This window comes from Mustela lutreola, chromosome 17 (assembly GCF_030435805.1).
Source record: "Mustela lutreola isolate mMusLut2 chromosome 17, mMusLut2.pri, whole genome shotgun sequence".
Classification (NCBI taxonomy): domain Eukaryota; kingdom Metazoa; phylum Chordata; class Mammalia; order Carnivora; family Mustelidae; genus Mustela; species Mustela lutreola.
In genome coordinates, this window is record NC_081306.1 from 49293759 (window position 1) to 49313035 (window position 19277).

General features: G+C 38.1%; 1 protein-coding gene across 1 annotated transcript in view; it reads left to right on the forward strand.

Annotated features, from left to right (window-relative positions):
- SEPTIN14 (septin 14) overlaps positions 1–19277 on the forward strand; it is an 84748-nt gene that overhangs the window by 29583 nt on the left and 35888 nt on the right. Inside the window, exon 7 of the mRNA XM_059155175.1 lies at positions 14306–14402. Within this exon, the coding sequence (XP_059011158.1) occupies positions 14306–14402 (97 nt within the window). The remainder of the gene's footprint in view (positions 1–14305; positions 14403–19277) is intronic.

The following is a 19277-nucleotide window of genomic DNA, read 5'->3' on the forward strand; positions in this document are numbered from 1 at the left end:
GATTCTTTAGTCGCGTATAATACCCAGTGCTCATCACAACACATGCCCTCATTAATACACATCACTGGGCTATCCCCTCTCCTCACCCCTCCCTTCTGTAAGCCTCAGTTTATTTCCCAGAGTCCAGAGTCGCTCATAGTTTTTTCTCCTTTCTTATTTCTTCCCACTCAGTTTTCTCTTCCTTCTCCTGTGGGTCTCTACACTATTACTTATGTTCCACATATGAGTGAAACCATATGATAATTGTCTTTCTCTGCTTGACTTATTTCATGTAACTTAATCTCCTCCAGTTCCATCCATGTTGATGCAAATGGAGGGTATTCGTCCTTTCTGATGGCTGAGTAATATTCCATGGTATATATGTGCCACATCTTCTTTACCTATTCCTCAATTGAAAAGCCTGTCAGTTCCTTCCATAGTTGGGCTATTGTGGACATTGTTGCCATGAACATTGGGATGCATGTTCCCCTTCTTTACACTACATCTCTGTATGTGGGGTAAATACCTAGTAGTGCAGTTGGTGGGTTGTAGGGTAGCTCTATTTTCAATGTCTTGAGGAAACTTCATACTGTTTTCCAGAGTGACTATACCAGCTTAAATTCCCACCCACAGTGTAATAAGGTTCCCCTTGCTCCACATCTTCCTCAACACTTGTTGTTTCCTGTCTTGTTAATTGCCATTCTAACTGGTGTAAACTTATATCTCATTGTGGTTTTGGTTTGAATTTCCCTGATGTCTAGTGATGTTAAACATTTTTTCATGCATCTTCTAGTCATTTGTATGTCTTTGGAGAAGTGTATCTTCAGTCTTTTGCCCATTTCTTGACTGGATTATTCGGGTTTTGGGTGTTGAGTTTGAGAAATTCCTTATAGATCTTGGATACCAGCCCTATCTTAATTCGCAATATCTGCTCCCTTTTGTGGGTTCCCTCTTAGTTTTGTTGACCATTTCCTTTGCTGTGCAAGAGCTTTTTATCTTGATGAAGTCCCAAAAGTTCATTTTCTCATTCACTTCCCTTGCCTTTAGAGACATGTCTTGAAAGAAGTTGCTGTGGTCAGTGTTGAAGAGATTACTGCCTATGTTCTTCTCTAGGATTTTGACGGATTCATCCCACATTGAGATCTTTCATCCATTTTGAGTTTTCTCTTTGTGTGTATGATGCAAGGGAATGGTCAAGTTTCATTCTTCTGTACATAGCTGTCGAATTTTCCCAGAACCATTTATTCAAGAGACTATTTTTTTTCCATTGGATATTCTTTCCAGATTTATTGAAGATTAGTTGACCATAGACTTGAGGGACCATTTCTGGAGACTCTATTCTGTTCCTTTAATCTATGTGTCTGTTTTTGTGACAATACCATGCTATCTTGATGATCACAGCACTATTATATAGCTTGAAGTCAAGCGTCATGATGCCCCCAAATTTAGCTTTCTTTTTCAACAATTCCCTGGCAATTCAGGGTCTTTTCTGGTTCCATACAAATTTTAGGATTGTTTGTTCCAACTCTGTGAAAATTCGGCAAATGTATTTTGATAGTGATTGCATTGAAAGCATAGATTGCTGTGGACAGCATAGAAATTTTCACAATGTTTATTCTTCTAATCCATGAGAATGAAATCTTTTTCCATCTCTTTGTGTCTTCCTCAAATACTTTCACAAGTGTTCTGTAGTTTCTAGAGTACAGATCCTTTACATCTTTGGTTAGGTTTATTCCTAGGTATCTTGAGGTTGTTATTGTAAATGGGATTGATTCTTAAATTTCTCTTTCTTCAGTTGCATGTTTAGTGTATAGAAATGCACTGATTTCTGTGCATTGATTTTGTATCCTGCCACACTGCTGAATTATTGTGTGAGTTCTAGTGGAGTTTTTTGGGTTTTCCACAGAAAGTATCATGTCATCTGCAGAGAGAGAGTTTGACTTCTTCTTTGCCAATTTGACTGTTTTTATTTCTTTTTGTTGTCTGATTGCTTAGACTAGGACTTTTAGTACTATGTTGAACAATAGTGGTGAGAATGGGCATCCCTGTCATGTTCCTGACCTTAAGAGAAATGCTCTCATTTTTTCCCCTATTGAGAATGATATTCACTGTGGGGTTTTCATGGATGACTTTTATGATAGTAAAGTGTATTCCCTCTATCCCTACACTTTGAAGAGTTTTAATCAAGAAAGAATGCTGTATTTTGTCAAATGATTTTTCTGTGTCAGTTGAGAGAATCCTATGGTTCTTGTTTTTATTAATTTGGTCTATTATGTTGATCGACTTGCAAATGTTGAACCGCCTTTGCATCCCAGGGATAAATCTCACATGGTTGTGGTGAATAATCCTTTTAATATACTGTTGGACCCTATTGACTAGGACCTTGGTGAGTATTTTGGTGTCCATGTTCATCAGGGATATTGGTCCGTGTTTCTCCTTTTTGATGGGGCCTTTGCCTTGTTTGGGAATCAAATTAATGCTGGCCTCATAGAATAAGTTTGGAAGTTTTCCTTCCATACCTATTTTTTGGAACATAATGTCAATAGAATAGGTATGATTTCTTCTTTAAATGTTTGGTGGAATTCTCCTGGGAAGACATCTGGCTCTGGACTCTTGGTTTGAGGAGGTTTTTGATTACTGTCTCAACTTCCTTGCTGGTTACTGGTATGTTCAGATGTTCTACCTTTCCTGTTTCAGTCTTGGTAGTTTATAAGTTTGCAGGAATGCATCCATTTTTTCCCAGATTGCCTAGTTTGTTGGCATATAGCTGCTGGTAATAAGTTCTAATAATTGTCTCTATTTTTTTGGTATTATTCATGATTTCTCCCCTTTCATTCATGATTTTATTTATTTGGTTCCTTTCTCTTTTCTTTTTGATAAATCTAGCTAGTTTTATCAATCTTAGTAATTCTTTCAACAAACCAGCTTTTAGTTTCGTTTATCTCTTCTACTGTTCTTCTAGTTTCTATTTCATTGATTTCTGCTTTAATCTTTATTAATTTCTCTTCTCCTGCTTGGTTTAGCCTTTATTTGCTGTTCTTTATCCAGATCCTTAAGGTTAGCTTGTGCATTTGGGAATTTTCTTTTTTTTTTTTTTTTTTTTGAGAGTGGCATGGATGGCTATGTGCTTCCCTCTAAGGACAACCTTTCGAGTATCCCATAGGTTCTGAATTATTGTGTTTTCATTTTCACTGGTTTGCATGAATTGTTTAAATTCATATTTAATTTCCTGGTTGACCCATTTATTCTTTAGCGGGATGATTTTTAACCTCCAAGTGTTTGCATAACTTCCAAATTTTTCCTTGTGGTTGAGTTCCAGTTTCAAAGCATTGTAGTCTGAAAATTTATAGGAAATAACCCCCACCTTTTGGTACTGGTTGCAACAAGATTCATCAGCCAGTATGTGATATGTTTTGGAGAAAGATCTGTGTGTATTCGAGAAGAATAAGTGTTCTGTTGTTTTGTGGAATGCTCTGTATATATCTACAACGTCCATCTGGTCCAATGTGTCCTTCAAAACTCTTGTCTCTTTGTTGATCTTCTGCTTAGATGATTTGTCTATTGCTGTGAGTGGAGTGTTGATGTCTCCTACTATTAATGTATTATTATCAATATTATTCATTGTTTTGGTTGACAATTGGCTTATGTAGTTGGCTGCTTCCATGTTGGGGGCATAGATATTTACAGTTGTTAGATTTTCTTGTTGGATAGCCTCTTTAAGTATGATATAGTGTCCCTCTACATCTCTTACTACGCTATTTGGTTTATTTTATTTTATTTTTTGCCCTTTTCCCCCCTTATTGTGTTATGTTAGTCACCATTCACTATTTGGTTTAAAATCTAATTCATCTGATATGAGAATTACTACACCAGTTTTGGTTTGTTTTGTTTTTGAAGTCTCCTGGCATGATTGATGGTTCTCCATCCCATCACTTTCAGTCTGGAGGTGTCTTTAGGTTCAAGATGAGTCTCTTGAATTCAGGATATGGATGGTTCCTGTTTTTTCATCGAATTTGAAACTCTGTGTCTCTTGGTGGGAGCATTTGGCTCATTTACTTTTAGAGTAACTATTGAAAGATATCAATTTAGTGACATCCTATTGCCTTTAAAGCCCCTGTTTCTATAGATTGTCTCTGTAAATTTCTAGTCTATATTATTCTTGGGGTCTTTCTTTTTTTCATAGAACCCCCATTAATATTTCTTGCAGGGCTGCCTTGGTGGTCACATATTTTTTCAGTTTCTGTTGGTCTCAGAAACTCCTTGTCTCCGTCCATTCCAAATGACAGCTTTTCTGGATAAAGTATCCTTGGATGCATTTTCCTCTCATTTAATACTCTGAATAATTTGTCAGCCCTTTCTGGCTTGCCAGGTCTCTGTAGTAAGGTCTGACATTATTCTGTTGTTCCTCTCTCTGAGAGTAAGAAATCTCCTCCCCCTAGCTGCTTTCAGGATAGCTTCTCTTTCTCTAAGAGTTGCAAGCTTCACTGTTATATGTCAGGGTGTTGTTCTATTACTGTTGGCTTTGGAAGAGTCCTCTCTGCTTCTTAGACACGAATGCTTGTTTCCAGATCAGGGGAGTTCTCAACTACGATTTACTTAATTATACTTCTTGATCTCTCTCTCTCTACCCCCTCGGGGATCCCAGTAATTCTGACATTGGGACTTTTTGTGGTGTCATTGATCTCTCTAAGTCTATTTCCATGGGCTACTAGTGTCTATTCCTATATTCCTCAGCTTCCTTCTTTTCTGTCAACTCATCTTCTAGATCTTTAATTTGTTCTTCTGCCTCATTTACTGTAGCTGTTAGCGTATCCAGTTTAGAGGACATCTCATTCATAGCATTTCTAAATTCATCCTGATTAGATCTCATTTCTCCACTTAGAGATTCTATATCATCACTAATGCTTTTTTCAAGCTTAGCTATTGACTTCATGATTGCTAATCTGAAGTCTATCTCTGACATCTTGCTTAAATCCATTTCCATTAAATCTATGTCAGAGGACATTGTCTCTGGTTCTTTCCTTTGTTGGGAGTTCCTCCTCCTAGTCATTCTGTTGAGGGATGTTTGACGAAATGAACAGAGTCCAAAATGTCAACCGTGCCCCAAGCAAAATGCACCTTAGAAATAATGTGAAGTAGTCAAAAGCTACTACAGATATGCCACCAAAGCCAAGATGGTCCAAATCAATAAAAAAGAAAGAAAAAAAGAAAAAAAAGAAGGAGGAGGCCTGGAGAAAGATTATAATTTCTCAGGGTGGACACATCAGGGTGATTTGTCAGTTCCTCCTTGATTTTCAGATTGTGTTTTAGAAGACATTATATTCCAAAATTGCAAAGAAATGAGAATATATTCTCATTTCTTTTTCACTTTAGAAGTGTTTTTTCTTATAGAAAAAAATTTAAATTTATTTTTTATTTTCAGCATAACAGTATTCATTATTTTTGCACCACACCCACCATTCATTATTTTTGCACCACGGTTTCCTCCATGCAATCTGTGCCCTCTATAATACCCACCACCTGGTACCCTGACCTCCCACCCCCCGCCCCTTAAAAACCCTCAGATTGTTTTTCAGAGTCCATGGTCTCTCATGGTTCACCTCCCCTTCCAATTTCCCCCAACTCCCTTCTCCTCTCTATCTCCCCGTGTCCTCCATGCTATTTGTTAAGCTCCACACATAAGTGAAACCATATGATAATTGACTCTCTCTGATTGACTTATTTCACTCAGCATAATCTCTTCCAGTCCCATCCATGTTGATACAAAAGTTGGGTATTCATCGTTTCTGATGGAGGCATAATATTCCATTGTATATATGGACCATATCTTCTTTATCCATTCGTTTGTTGAAGGGCATCTCTTTCCACAGTTTGGCAACTGTGACCATTGCTTCTATGAATGGTGGGGGTAGAGATGGCCCTTCTTTTCACTACATCTGGGGTAAATATCTAGCAGTGCAATTTCAGGTCATAGGGTAGTTCTATTTTTAATTTCTTAAGAAATCTCTACACTGTTTTCTAAAGTGGCTGCACCAACTTGCATTCCTACCAACAGTATATGAGGGTTCCCCTTTCCCTACATCCTCTCCAACACTTGTTTACTGTCTTAATTTTTGTTATTCTAACTGGTGTAAGGTGCTATCTCAATGTGGTTTTGATTTGAATCTCCCTGATGGCTAATGATGGTGAACATTTTTTCATGGGTTTGTTAGCCATTTGTATGCCTTCTTTGGAGAAGTGTCTGTTCATGTCTTCTGCCCATTCTTGGATGTGATTATTGTTTATTTTGACTTATCTGTTTCTTTCTCTTATACCATGCACAAAGATAAATTCAAAATGGATAAAAGACCTCAACGTGAGGCAGGAATCTATCAAAATCCTAGAGGAGAACATAGGCAGTAACCTCTTTGACATCAGACACAGCAACTTCTTTCAAGACATGTCTCCAATGACAAAGGAAACAAAAGCAAAAGTGAACTTTGGGACTTCATCAAGATAAAAAGCTTCTTCACAGCAAAGGAAATAGTCCAAAAAACGAAGAGGCAACCCACGGAATGGGAGAAGATATTCACAAATGACACTACAGACAAAAGGCTGATATAAAAGATCTATAAAGAACTCCTCAAACTCAACACACACAAAACAGATAATCACGTCAAAAAATGGAGAGAAGACATGAACAGACATTTCACAAAGAACGTATACAAGTGGCTACTAGACATGAAAAACTTTTCATCATCACTAACCATCAGGGAGATTCAAATCAAAACCACATTGAGATATCACCTTACACCAGTTAGAATGACAAAAATCAACAAGACAGTAAACAACAAGTGTTGGAGAGGATGTGGATAAAGGGGAACCCTCTTACACTGTTGGTGGGAATGCAAGTTGGTGCAGCCACTTTGGAAAACAGTGTGGAGATTCCTTAAGAAGTTAAAAATAGATCTTCCCTTGACCCTACAATTGCCTTGCTGTGTATTTACCCCAAAGATACAGATGGAGTGAAAAGAAGGGCCATCTCTACCCCAATGTTCACAAAATTTTTATTTATTCTTCTGCATTATATTTTCTTTAGATTTTGTCTTAAAGATTTTTTTTTTTTTTTCCTTCTTATTTTTATTTTTTATAAACATATATTTTTTATATACATATATTTTTATCCCCAGGTCTGTGAATCACCAGGTTTACACACTTCACAGCACTCACCAAATCACATACCCTCCCCAATGTCCATAATCCCACCCCCTTCTCCCCAACCCCCTCCCCCCGGCAACCCTCAGTTTGTTTTGTGAGATTAAGAGTCACTTATGGTTTGTCTCCCTCCCAATCCCATCTTGTTTCATTTATTCTTCTACCCACTTAAGCCTCCATGTTGCATCACCACTTCCTCATATCAGGGAGATCATATGATAGTTGTCTTTCTCTGCTTGACTTATTTCGCTAAGCATGATACGCTCTAGTTCCATCCATGTTGTTGCAAATGGCAAGATTTCATTTCTTTTGATGGCTGCATAGTATTCCATTGTGTATATATACCACATCTTCTTGATCCATTCATCTGTTGATGGACATCTAGGTTCTTTCCATAGTTTGGCTATTGTGGACATTGCTGCTATAAACATTCGGGTGCATGTGTCCCTTTGGATCACTACATTTGTATCTTTAGGGTAAATACCCAATAGTGCAATTGCTGGGTCATAGGGCAGTTCTATTTTCAACATTTTGAGGAACCTCCATGCTGTTTTCCAGAGTGGCTGCACCAGCTTGCATTCCCACCAACAGTGTAGGAGGGTTCCCCTTTCTCCGCATCCTCGCCAGCATCTGTCATTTCCTGACTTGTTGATTTTAGCCATTCTGACTGGTGTGAGGTGATATCTCATTGTGGTTTTGATTTGTATTTCCCTGATGCCAAGTGATATGGAGCACTTTTTCATGTGTCTGTTGGCCATCTGGATGTCTTCTTTGCAGAAATGTCTGTTCATGTCTTCTGCCCATTTCTTGATTGGATTATTTGTTCTTTGGGTGTTGAGTTTGCTAAGTTCTTTATAGATTCTGGACACTAGTCCTTTATCTGATATGTCGTTTGCAAATATCTTCTCCCATTCTGTCAGTTGTCTTTTGATTTTGTTAACTGTTTCCTTTGCTGTGCAAAAGCTTTTGATCTTGATGAAATCCCAGTAGTTCATTTTTTCCCTTGCTTCCCTTGCCTTTTGCGTTGTTCCTAGGAAGATGTTGCTGCGGCAGAGGTCGAAGAGGTTGCTGCCCGTGTTCTCCTCAAGGATTTTGATGGATTCCTTTCGTACATTGAGGTCCTTCATCCATTTTGAGTCTATTTTTGTGTGTGGTGTAAGGAAATGGTCCAATTTCATTTTTCTGCATGTGGCTGTCCAATTTTCCCAGCACCATTTATTGAAAAGGCTGTCTTTTTTCCATTGGACATTCTTTCCTGCTTTGTCGAAGATTAGTTGACCATAGAGTTGAGGGTCTATTTCTGGGCTCTCTATTCTGTTCCATTGATCTATGTGTCTGTTTTTGTGCCAGTACCATGCTGTCTTGATGATGACAGCTTTGTAATAGAGCTTGAAGTCCGGAATTGTGATGCCACCAACGTTGGCTTTCTTTTTCAATATCCCTTTGGCTATTCGAGGTCTTTTCTGGTTCCATATAAATTTTAGAATTATTTGTTCCATTTCTTTGAAAAAGATGGATGGTACTTTGATAGGAATTGCATTAAATGTGTAGATTGCTTTAGGTAGCATAGACATTTTCACAATATTTATTCTTCCAATCCAGGAGCATGGAACATTTTTCCATTTCTTTGTGTCTTCCTCAATTTCTTTCATGAGTACTTTATAGTTTTCTGAGTATAGATTCTGTGTCTCTTTGGTTAGGTTTATTCCTAGGTATCTTATGGTTTTGGATGCAATTGTAAATGGGATTGACTCCTTAATATCTCTTTCTTCTGTCTTGCTGTTGGTGTAGAGAAATGCAACTGATTTCTGTGCATTGATTTTATATCCTGACACTTTACTGAATTCCTGTATAAGTTCTAGCAGTTTTGGAGTGGAGTCTTTTGGGTTTTCCACATATAGTATCATATCATCTGCGAAGAGTGATAATTTGACTTCTTCTTTGCCGATTTGGATGCCTTTAATTTCCTTTTGTTGTCTGATTGCTGAGGCTAGGACCTCTAGTACGATGTTGAATAGCAGTGGTGATAATGGACATCCCTGCCGTGTTCCTGACCTTAGCGGAAAAGCTTTCAGTTTTTCTCCATTGAGAATGATATTTGCGGTGGGTTTTTCATAGATGGCTTTGATGATATTGAGGTATGTGCCCTCTATCCCTACACTTTGAAGAGTTTTGATCAGGAAGGGATGTTGTACTTTGTCAAATGCTTTTTCAGCATCTATTGAGAGTATCATATGGTTCTTGTTCTTACTTTTATTGATGTGTTGTATCACATTGACTGATTTGCGGATGTTGAACCAACCTTGCAGCCCTGGAATAAATCCCACTTGGTCGTGGTGAATAATCTTTTTAATGTACTGTTGAATCCGATTGGCTAGTATTTTGTTGAGTATTTTCGCATCTGTGTTCATCAAGGATATCGGTCTATAGCTCTCTTTTTTGGTGGGATCCTTGTCTGGTTTTGGGATCAAGGTGATGCTGGCCTCATAAAATGAGTTTGGAAGTTTTCCTTCCATTTCTATTTTTTGGAACAGTTTCAGGAGAATAGGAATTAGTTCTTCTTTAAATGTTTGGTAGAATTCCCCCGGGAAGCCGTCTGGCCCTGGGCTTTTGTTTGTTTGGAGATTTTTAATGACTGTTTCAATCTCCTTACTGGTTATGGGTCTGTTCAGGCTTTCTATTTCTTCATGGTTCAGTTGTGGTAGTTTATATGTTTCTAGGAATGCATCCATTTCTTCCAGATTGTCAAATTTATTGCCGTAGAGTTGCTCATAGTATGTTCTTATAATAGTTTGTATTTCCTTGGTGTTAGTTGTGATCTCTCCTCTTTCATTCATGATTTTATTTATTTGGGTCCTTTCTCTTTTCTTTTTGATAAGTCGGGCCAGGGGTTTATCAATTTTATTAATTCTTTCAAAGAACCAGCTCCTAGTTTCGTTGATTTGTTCTATTGTTTTTTTGGTTTCTATTTCATTGATTTCTGCTCTGATCTTTATGATTTCTCTTCTCCTGCTGGGCTTAGGGTTTCTTTCTTGTTCCTTCTCCAGCTCCTTTAGGTGTAGGGTTAGGTTGTGTACCTGAGACCTTTCTTGTTTCTTGAGAAAGGCTTGTACCGCTATATATTTTCCTCTCAGGACTGCCTTTGTTGTGTCCCACAGATTTTGAACCGTTGTATTTTCATTATCATTTGTTTCCATGATTTTTTTCAATTCTTCTTTAATTTCCCGGTTGACCCATTCATTCTTTAGAAGGATACTGTTTAGTCTCCATGTATTTGGGTTCTTTCCAAACTTCCTTTTGTGGTTGAGTTCTAGCTTTAGAGCATTGTGGTCTGAAAATATGCAGGGAATGATCCCAATCTTTTGATACCGGTTGAGTCCTGATTTAGGACCGAGGATGTGATCTATTCTGGAGAATGTTCCATGTGCACTAGAGAAGAATGTGTATTCTGTTGCTTTGGGATGAAATATTCTGAATATATCTGTGATGTCCATCTGGTCCAGTGTGTCATTTAAGGCCTTTATTTCCTTGCTGATCTTTTGCTTGGATGACCTGTCCATTTCAGTGAGGGGAATATTAAAGTCCCCTACTATTATTGTATTGTTGTTTATGTGTTTCTTTGATTTTGTTATTAATTGGTTTATATAGTTGGCTGCTCCCACGTTGGGGGCATAGATATTTAAAATTGTTAAATCTTCTTGTTGGACAGACCCTTTGAGTATGATATAGTGTCCTTCCTCATCTCTTATTACAGTCTTTGGCTTAAAATCTAATTGATCTGATATAAGGATTGCCACTCCTGCTTTCTTCTGATGTCCATTAGCATGGTAAATTCTTTTCCACCCCCTCACTTTAAATCTGGAGGTGTCTTCGGGCTTAAAATGTGTTTCTTGGAGGCAACATATAGATGGGTTTTGTTTTTTTATCCATTCTGATACCCTGTGTCTTTTGACAGGGGCATTTAGCCCATTCACATTCAGGGTAACTATTGAGAGATATGAATTTAGTGCCATTGTATTGCCTGTAAGGTGACTGTTACTGTATATGGTCTCTGTTCCTTTCTGATCTACCACTTGTAGGCTCTCTCTTTGCTTAGAGGACCCCTTTCAATATTTCCTGTAGAGCTGGTTTGGTATTTGCAAATTCTTTCAGTTGTTGTTTGTCCTGGAAGCTTTTAATCTCTCCTTCTATTTTCAATGATAGCCTAGCTGGATATAGTATTCTTGGCTGCATGTTTTTCTCGTTTAGTGCTCTGAAAATATCATGCCAGCTCTTTCTGGCCTGCCAGGTCTCTGTGGATAAGTCAGCTGCCAATCTAATATTTTTACCATTGTATGTTACAGACTTCTTTTCCCGGGCTGCTTTCAGGATTTTCTCTTTGTCATTGAGACTTGTAAATTTTACTATTATGTGACGGGGTGTGGGCCTATTCTTATTTATTTTGAGGGGCATTCTCTGAACCTCCTGAATTTTGATGCTTGTTCCCTTTGCCATATTGGGGAAATTCTCCCCAATAATTCTCTCCAGTATACCTTCTGCTCCCCTCTCACTTTCTTCTTCTTCTGGAATCCCAATTATTCTAATGTTGTTTCGTCTTATGGTGTCACTTATTTCTCGAATTCTCCCCTCGTGGTCCAGTAGCTGTTTGTCCCTCTTTTGATCAGCTTCTTTATTCTCTGTCATTTGGTCTTCTATATCACTAATTCTTTCTTCTGCCTCATTTATCCTAGCAGTGAGAGCCTCCATTTTTGATTGCACCTCATTAATAGCTTTTTTGATTTCAACTTGGTTAGATTTTAGTTCTTTTATTTCTCCAGAAAGGGCTTTTATATCTCTCGAGAGGGTTTCTCTAATATCTTCCATGCCTTTTTCGAGCCCGGCTAGAACCTTGAGAATTGTCATTCTGAACTCTAGATCTGACATATTACCGATGTCTGTATTGATTAGGTCCCTAGCCTTCGGTACTGCCTCTTGTTCTTTTTTTTGTGGTGAATTTTTACGTCTTGTCATTTTGTCCAGATAAGAGTAAATGAAGGGGCAAGTAAAATACTAAAAGGGTGGCAACAACCCCAGGAAAGTATGCTTTAGCCAAATTAGAAGAGATCCAAAATCGTGAGTGGGGAGAAAGGGGATAAAAAGAGGTTCAAAAAGGAAGAAAGAAAAAAGAAAAAAAAAAAAAAAAGAAAAGAATTTTTTTTTAAAAAAGAAAACACCTAAGAAAAATGTAAAAAAATATATATATATATTAGATAAACTAGTAAAAAATCGTTAAAAAAGAAAAAGGTAACAGTTAAAAAAAAAAAAAATTTTACCCGAAGGCGAGAAAAAAAAAAAAAAATGAAAAAGAAAAAATTAAATTAACTGCAAGACTAAAAAAAATCACAGGAAAAAAGCCATGAGTTCCGTGCTTGGCTTTCTCCTCCTCTGGAATTCTGCTGCTCTCCTTGGTATTGAAACCGCACTCCTTAGTAGGTGAGCTTGGTCTCGGCTGGATTTCTTGTTGATCTTCTGGGGGAGGGGCCTGTTGTAGTGATTTTCAAGTGTCTTTGCCCCAGGCGGAATTACACCGCCCTTACCCGGGGCCGGGGTGAGTAATCCGCTCGGGTTTGCTTTCAGGAGCTTTTGTTCCCTGAGCGCTTTCCGTAGAGTTCCAGAGGACGGGAATACAAATGGCGGCCTCCTGGTCTCCGGCCCGGAGGAGCCGAGAGCCCAGGGCCCCACTCCTCAGTGCGCCCTCAGAGAACAGCGCCCAGTTACTCCCGTCTGCCTGACCTCCGGCCGTGCTCCGAGCTCACCGAGCCTGCGACCGGTTCAAGGTAACACGGAGCTGCGAGCTTACTGTCGGCTCTGTCTCTGTAGCCGGCTTTCCCGTTCCAATACCCGCAAGCTCTGCGACACTCAGACACCCCCGATCCTTCTGTGACCCTGCGGGACCTGAGGCCACGCTGACCCCGCGTGGGCTTCGCTCCGGTTTAGCCTCTGGAGCGATGTCCCTCCGCGGAACAGACTTTTAAAAGTCCTGATTTTGTGCGCGGTTGCTCCGCCGCTTGCCGGGAGCCGGCCCCTCCCCCCGGGGTCTATCTTCCCGTCGCTTTGGATTCACTTCTCCGCCGGTCCTACCTTTCAGAAAGTGGTTGTTTTTCTGTTTCCAGAATTGCTGTTCTTCTTCTCTTCGATCTGCCGATGGATTTTCAGGTGTTTGCAATCTTTAGATAAGCTATCTAGCTGATCTCCGGCTAGCTGAAGCAGTCTCAGCTTGCTACTTCTCCGCCATCTTGACTCCTCCCCCCTGTCTTAAAGATTTTGACCTTTCTAATTTTACCTCTAGGAATTCATAGGTAATACTTATTTTAAACCAAAATTGATTAATAAAGTAAATACTGTTAATTATTTAATACTTGACATGATGTTTAATGATTTTTATATTTGACATTTCTTGTATATCAGCCCTTCTATTAAGGCAATCTATGTAATTCTGACAAATCATGAATTTATCTTGCATATTTCTGCCATCTTTACATTTGTCTCAAAAGCTTATTTTACTGATGATTATTCTTCTTACTTTGCTTATCATCTCCCCCAATCTCCCTTTGGTTTCACATTAATTTTCAGATCCCTCTGACTCTCACTTCCCAGAGTGACCTTTTAATTTTATTTAGAATTCACTAGACATATATAGTATATTTATTAATATACTCTGTATATCCATTAACTAATTATTATAGTTTTTTCTTAATACTTTCCATTTTAACTTGTATACTGGGGTTAGAAGTTGTTTGCATATTATTTCCTCCACATACTTGTGTTTCATGGTAGGAAAATGTGGAAAAAATTGTGTCTAATAAAAATATTTATTTGTATTCCCCACAGCGGAATCCCTTTCTTTAGGCTCTACTCAGTAGGTAGTTTTCATTTGTGTGCATGGCTGGATGATAATGCTTGCAAAAATTAATTTGCACATATTTACTACCAAGTCTTAAAATTCAAGACTGGGTAATGCCTTGTTTGAATAAACTTACTATGATATTCTTGTCTCTATTGATTTCCATAACAGAAAAAAAAAAAAAAAAAAAAAACCAGAGTAGGCCATATTGTTATAAGGGAACATAACTGAAATTTTTCTTACTTTTAGGGACAACTACCTTTTGCTGTAGTAGGGAGTATGGATGAAGTTAAAGTTGGAAAAAGAATGGTCAGAGGCCGTCAGTACCCTTGGGGAGTTTTACAAGGTAAATGCGATGAAAGTGAGCAGGTTTGCTCTGGAAAGTGTGTGTGTGTGTTCTCATAGTCTTAAAATATTTTAACTTGAATCAATATTGGTAGTTGTTGTTAAAGAATAAATGAAGGGTTACTCATGAAGAGCACAAATCTTTTCCATATAAGTGAATTCTTATTTTGACTATAATTCATTCTCATAAGAGTTTCCTAGGTGGTACTTTAGAAAAATATTCACAGATTTTTGTTAGAACCTCCTCATTTACCCCAGTCTGACATATGCATGCTATCTCTCTATGCATACAGAATTGCATTAAGAATGTTGGAAAGTGACTTGAACAAAAGAACTTTGAACAAAATTGAATCATAAATATCAGTGTTTAAAACCTATTGCATAAATAAATTACTGCTTAATTTATAAAGCATTTTTGAGAGGTTACTAGACAAAAAGGATGGTAAACTATTTTTAAAATAAAGAAAGGTAATTTACCTTTGGAAACATTATGCTTAAATATTTATTAAATATTATTATTAATTATCTAACATTTAAATATTTAATTTAATTAATATTTAATTAATTTAATATTATTTAGCTATCTAAAAATTTATTAAATGTTATTATTAGCTATCTAACATTGTGATGGTTGAAATAGTATAAAAGGCAGTCATTTATTCTCTGGTTTATATAGTTGTAATATAAATTATTGGGGATTAGATTATCTCCACTTATACTAGTTTCCAAAATATTGTCTTATTAATAGGTATCTTAAAAATTAAATATATGAGGGGCGCCTGGGTGGCTCAGTGGGTTAAGCCGCTGCCTTCGGCTCAGGTCATGATCTCAGGGTCCTGGGATCGAGTCCCGCATCGGGCTCTCTGCTCAGCAGGGAGCCTGCTTCCTCCTCTCTCTCTCTCTGCCTGCCTCTCTGCCTACTCGTGATCTGTCTGTCAAATAAATAAATAAAATCTTAAAAAAAAAAATTAAATATATGAAACATACTTAAAAACAATATACCTCAATGAATATTAAGTTTGGTTACAGGGGTGCCTGGGTGGCTCAGTGGGTTGGGCCGCTGCCTTCAGTTCAGGTCATGATCTCAGGGTCCTGGGATCGAGTCCCGCATCGGGCTCTCTTCTCTATCTCTCTCTCTGGCTGCCTCTCCGTCTACTTGTGATTTCTCTCTGTCAAATTAATAAATAAAATCTTTAAAAAAAAAGTTTGGTTACAATATCATGCACAATAAAATATATATAATGCTCAGTAGTCTGGATATGACAAACACAGGAGAGTGCCATGTAAATTTATTGATTGATTTTAAATATTGCTAATTTTGTTTCATGAATATGGGATATAAATACTGTTTGAGAACTAAATCATGCATAGTTTTTAATGCCCTCATGGTAACAGGATTTACATTAATGAAATTATTTACTTTAGTGAAATTAGATAACAGTCTTTGTTAGTGCTCTATGAAATACCTTGGGGGCAGTTTGTAAAATGCTAACAATAATTAACAAACTACACTGTACACTAATATGAATGTTAATTCAATTCCTTATTTATTCATTGGCTAATAAATATAAAGCAAATGTCCTTATCCAAAAATAAACTCTGCCTATAATAGATATATACCATATAATCATAGTTACAGTCCCAAAGAATTATATCTATTAATTATAAAAATCTCTTAGCTGTTTTTTTTAGCCCTTTTTTCTTTTTTTTCTTTTTTTAAAAATTTCTTTTCAGTGTAACAGTATTCATTGTTTTTTGCACCACACCCAGTGCTCCATGCAATACATGCCCTCTCTAATACCCACCACCTGGTTCCCCCAACCTCCCACCCCCCACCCCTTCAAAACCTTCAGATTGTTTTTCAGAGTCCATAGTCTCTCATGGTTCACCTCCCCTTCCAACTTCCCTCAATTCCCTTCTCCTCTCCATCTCCCCTTGTCCTCCATGCTATTTATTATGCTCCACACATAAGTGAAACCATATGATAATTGACTCTCTCTGCTTGACTTATTTCACTCAGCAGAATCTCTTCCAGTCCTATCCATGTTGGGTATTCATCCTTTCTGATGGATGCATGACCGTGGTCATTGCTGCTATAAACATTGGGGTACAGATGGCCCTTATTTTCACTCCATCTGTATCTTTGGGGTAAATACACAGCAAGGCAATTGTAGGGTCATAGGGAAGCTCTATTTTTAATTTCTTGAGGAATCTCCACACTGTTCTCCAAAGTGGCTGCACCAACTTGCATTCCCACTGATAGTGTAAGAGGGTTCCCCTTTCTCCACATCCCCTCCAACACATGTTGTTTCCTGTCTTGCTAATTTTGGCCATTCTAACTGGTGTAAGGTGGTATCTCAATGTGGTTTTAATTTGAATCTCCCTGATGATGAACATTTTTTCATGCGTCTGATAGCCATTTGTATGTCTTCATTGGAGAAGTGTCTGTTCATGTCTTCTGCCCATTTTTTGATATGATTGTCTGTTTTGTGTGTGTTGAGTTTCAGGAGTTCTTTATAGATCCTGGATATCAATCTTTTGTCTGTACTGTCATTTGCAAATATCTTCTCCCATTCCGTGGGTTGCCTCTTTGTTTTCTTGACTGTTTCCTTTGCTGTGCAGAAGCTTTTGATCTTGATGAAGTCCCAAAAGTTCATCTTCTCTTTTGTTTCCTTTGCCTTTGGAGACATATCTTAAAAGAAGTTGCTGTGGCTGATATCGAAGAGGTTACTGCCTATGTTCTCCTCTAGGATTCTGATGGATTCCTGTCTCATGTTGAGGTCTTTTATCCATTTTGAGTTTCTCTTTGTGTACGGTGTAAGAGAATGGTCGAGTTTCATTCTTCTCCATATAGCTGTTCAGTTTTCCCAGCACCATTTATTGAAGAGATTGTCTTTTTTCCACTGTATATTTTTTCCTGTTTTGTCAAAGATTATTTGACCATAGAGTTGATGGTCCATATCTGGGCTCTCTACTCTGTTCCACTGGTTTATGTGTCTGTTTTTATGCCAGCACCATGCTGTCTTGGTGATCACAGCTTTGTAGTAAAGTTTGAAATCAGGTAACATGATGCCCCCAGTTTTACTTTTGTTTTTCAACATTTCCTTAGTGATTCGGGGTCTCTTCTGATTCCAATAGATTCTTGGATTATTTGCTCTAGCTCTTTGAAAACTACTGGTGGAATTTTGATCGGAATGGCATTGAAAGTATAGATTGCTCTAGGCAGTATAGATATTTTAACAATGTTTATTCTTCTGATCTAAGAGCATGGAATGATCTTCCATCTTTTTGGGTCTTCTTCAATTTCTTTCATGAGTGTCCTGTAGTTCCTTGAGTACAGATCCTTTACCTCTTTGGTTAGGTTTATTCCCAGGTATCTTATGTTTCTTGGTGCTATTGTAAATGGAATCGATTCTCTAATTTCCCTTTCTGTATTTTCATTGTTAGTGTATAAGAAAGCCACTGATTTCTGTACATTGACTTTGTATCCTGCCACATTGCTGAATTGCTGTATGAGTTCTATAGTTATGGGGGTGGAGTCTTTTGGGTTTTCCATATAAAGAATCATGTCATCTGCGAAGAGAGAGAGTTTGACTTCTTCATTGCCAATTTGGATACCTTTTATTTCTCTTTGTTGTCTGATTGCTGTTGCTAGGACTTCTAATACTATGTTGAACAAGAGTGGTGAGAGTGGGCATCCTTGTCGTGTTCCTGATCTCAACAGGAAGGCTGCAAGCTTTTTCCCATTGAGGATGATATTTGCTGTGGGTCTTTCATAGATAGATTTTATGAAGTTCAGGAATGTTCCCTCTATCCCTATACTTTGAAACGTTTTAATCAGGAACGGATGCTGGATTTTGTCGAATGCCTTTTCTGCATCAATTGAGAGGACCATGTGGTTCTTCTCTCTTCTCTTATTAATTTGTTCTATCACATTGATTGATTTGTGAATGATGAACCATCCTTGTAGCCCAGGAATGAATCCCACCTGGTCATGGTGGATAATCCTTTAAATGTGCTGTTGGATCCTGTTTGCTAGGATCTTATTGAGAATCTTAGCACCCATATTCATCAGTGATATTGGTCTGAAATTCTCCTTTTTGGTAGGGTCTTTGCCTGGTTTGGGAATCAAGGCAATGCTGGCTTCATAGAAAGAGTCTGGAAATTTTCCTTTTGCTTCAATTTTTTGAAACAGCTTCAGGAGAATAGGTGTTATTTCTTCTTTGAAAGTTTGGTAGAATTCCCCAGGGAATCCATCAGGTCCTGGGCTCTTGTTTTTTGGAAGGTTTTTGATCACTGCTTCATCTCGTTACTAGATATCAGTCTATTCAGATTGTCAATTTCTTCCTGGTTCAATTTTGGAAGCTTATAGTTTTCCAGGAATGCATCCATTTCATCTAGGTTGCTTAGCTTATTGGCATATAACTGTTGATAATAACTTCTGATGATTGTTTCTACTTCCTTGGTGTTAGTTGTGATCTCTCCCTTTTCATTCATAATTTTATGAATTTTGGCTTTCTTTCTTTTATTTTGGATTAGTGTGGCCAATGGTTTATCAATCTTATTGATTCTTTAAAAAAACCAGCTTCTAGTTTCATTGAGAAACGTATCAGTCTGCTCTCCTTTGGGTGCTGCAGAGCCCATATAAATTCCCCCTTGGCAGCTGGTAGAGCAGGTTCCGAGTTGCAGTCCCAGGGGATGCAGGATCTTCTGCTTGTACCCAAAACCATGGCAGCAGCGGCTGTCTGGGAAGCTCCAGACCACCCGAGAGGTTCCAAGCAGCGATCACACACTGAGATTTTCCTGCTGGTCCTGGGCTGGGAGTGCCTGGTCTTTCTGGGTCTAAGAGCACCGGGCTTGCACGCACCTCTCTCAG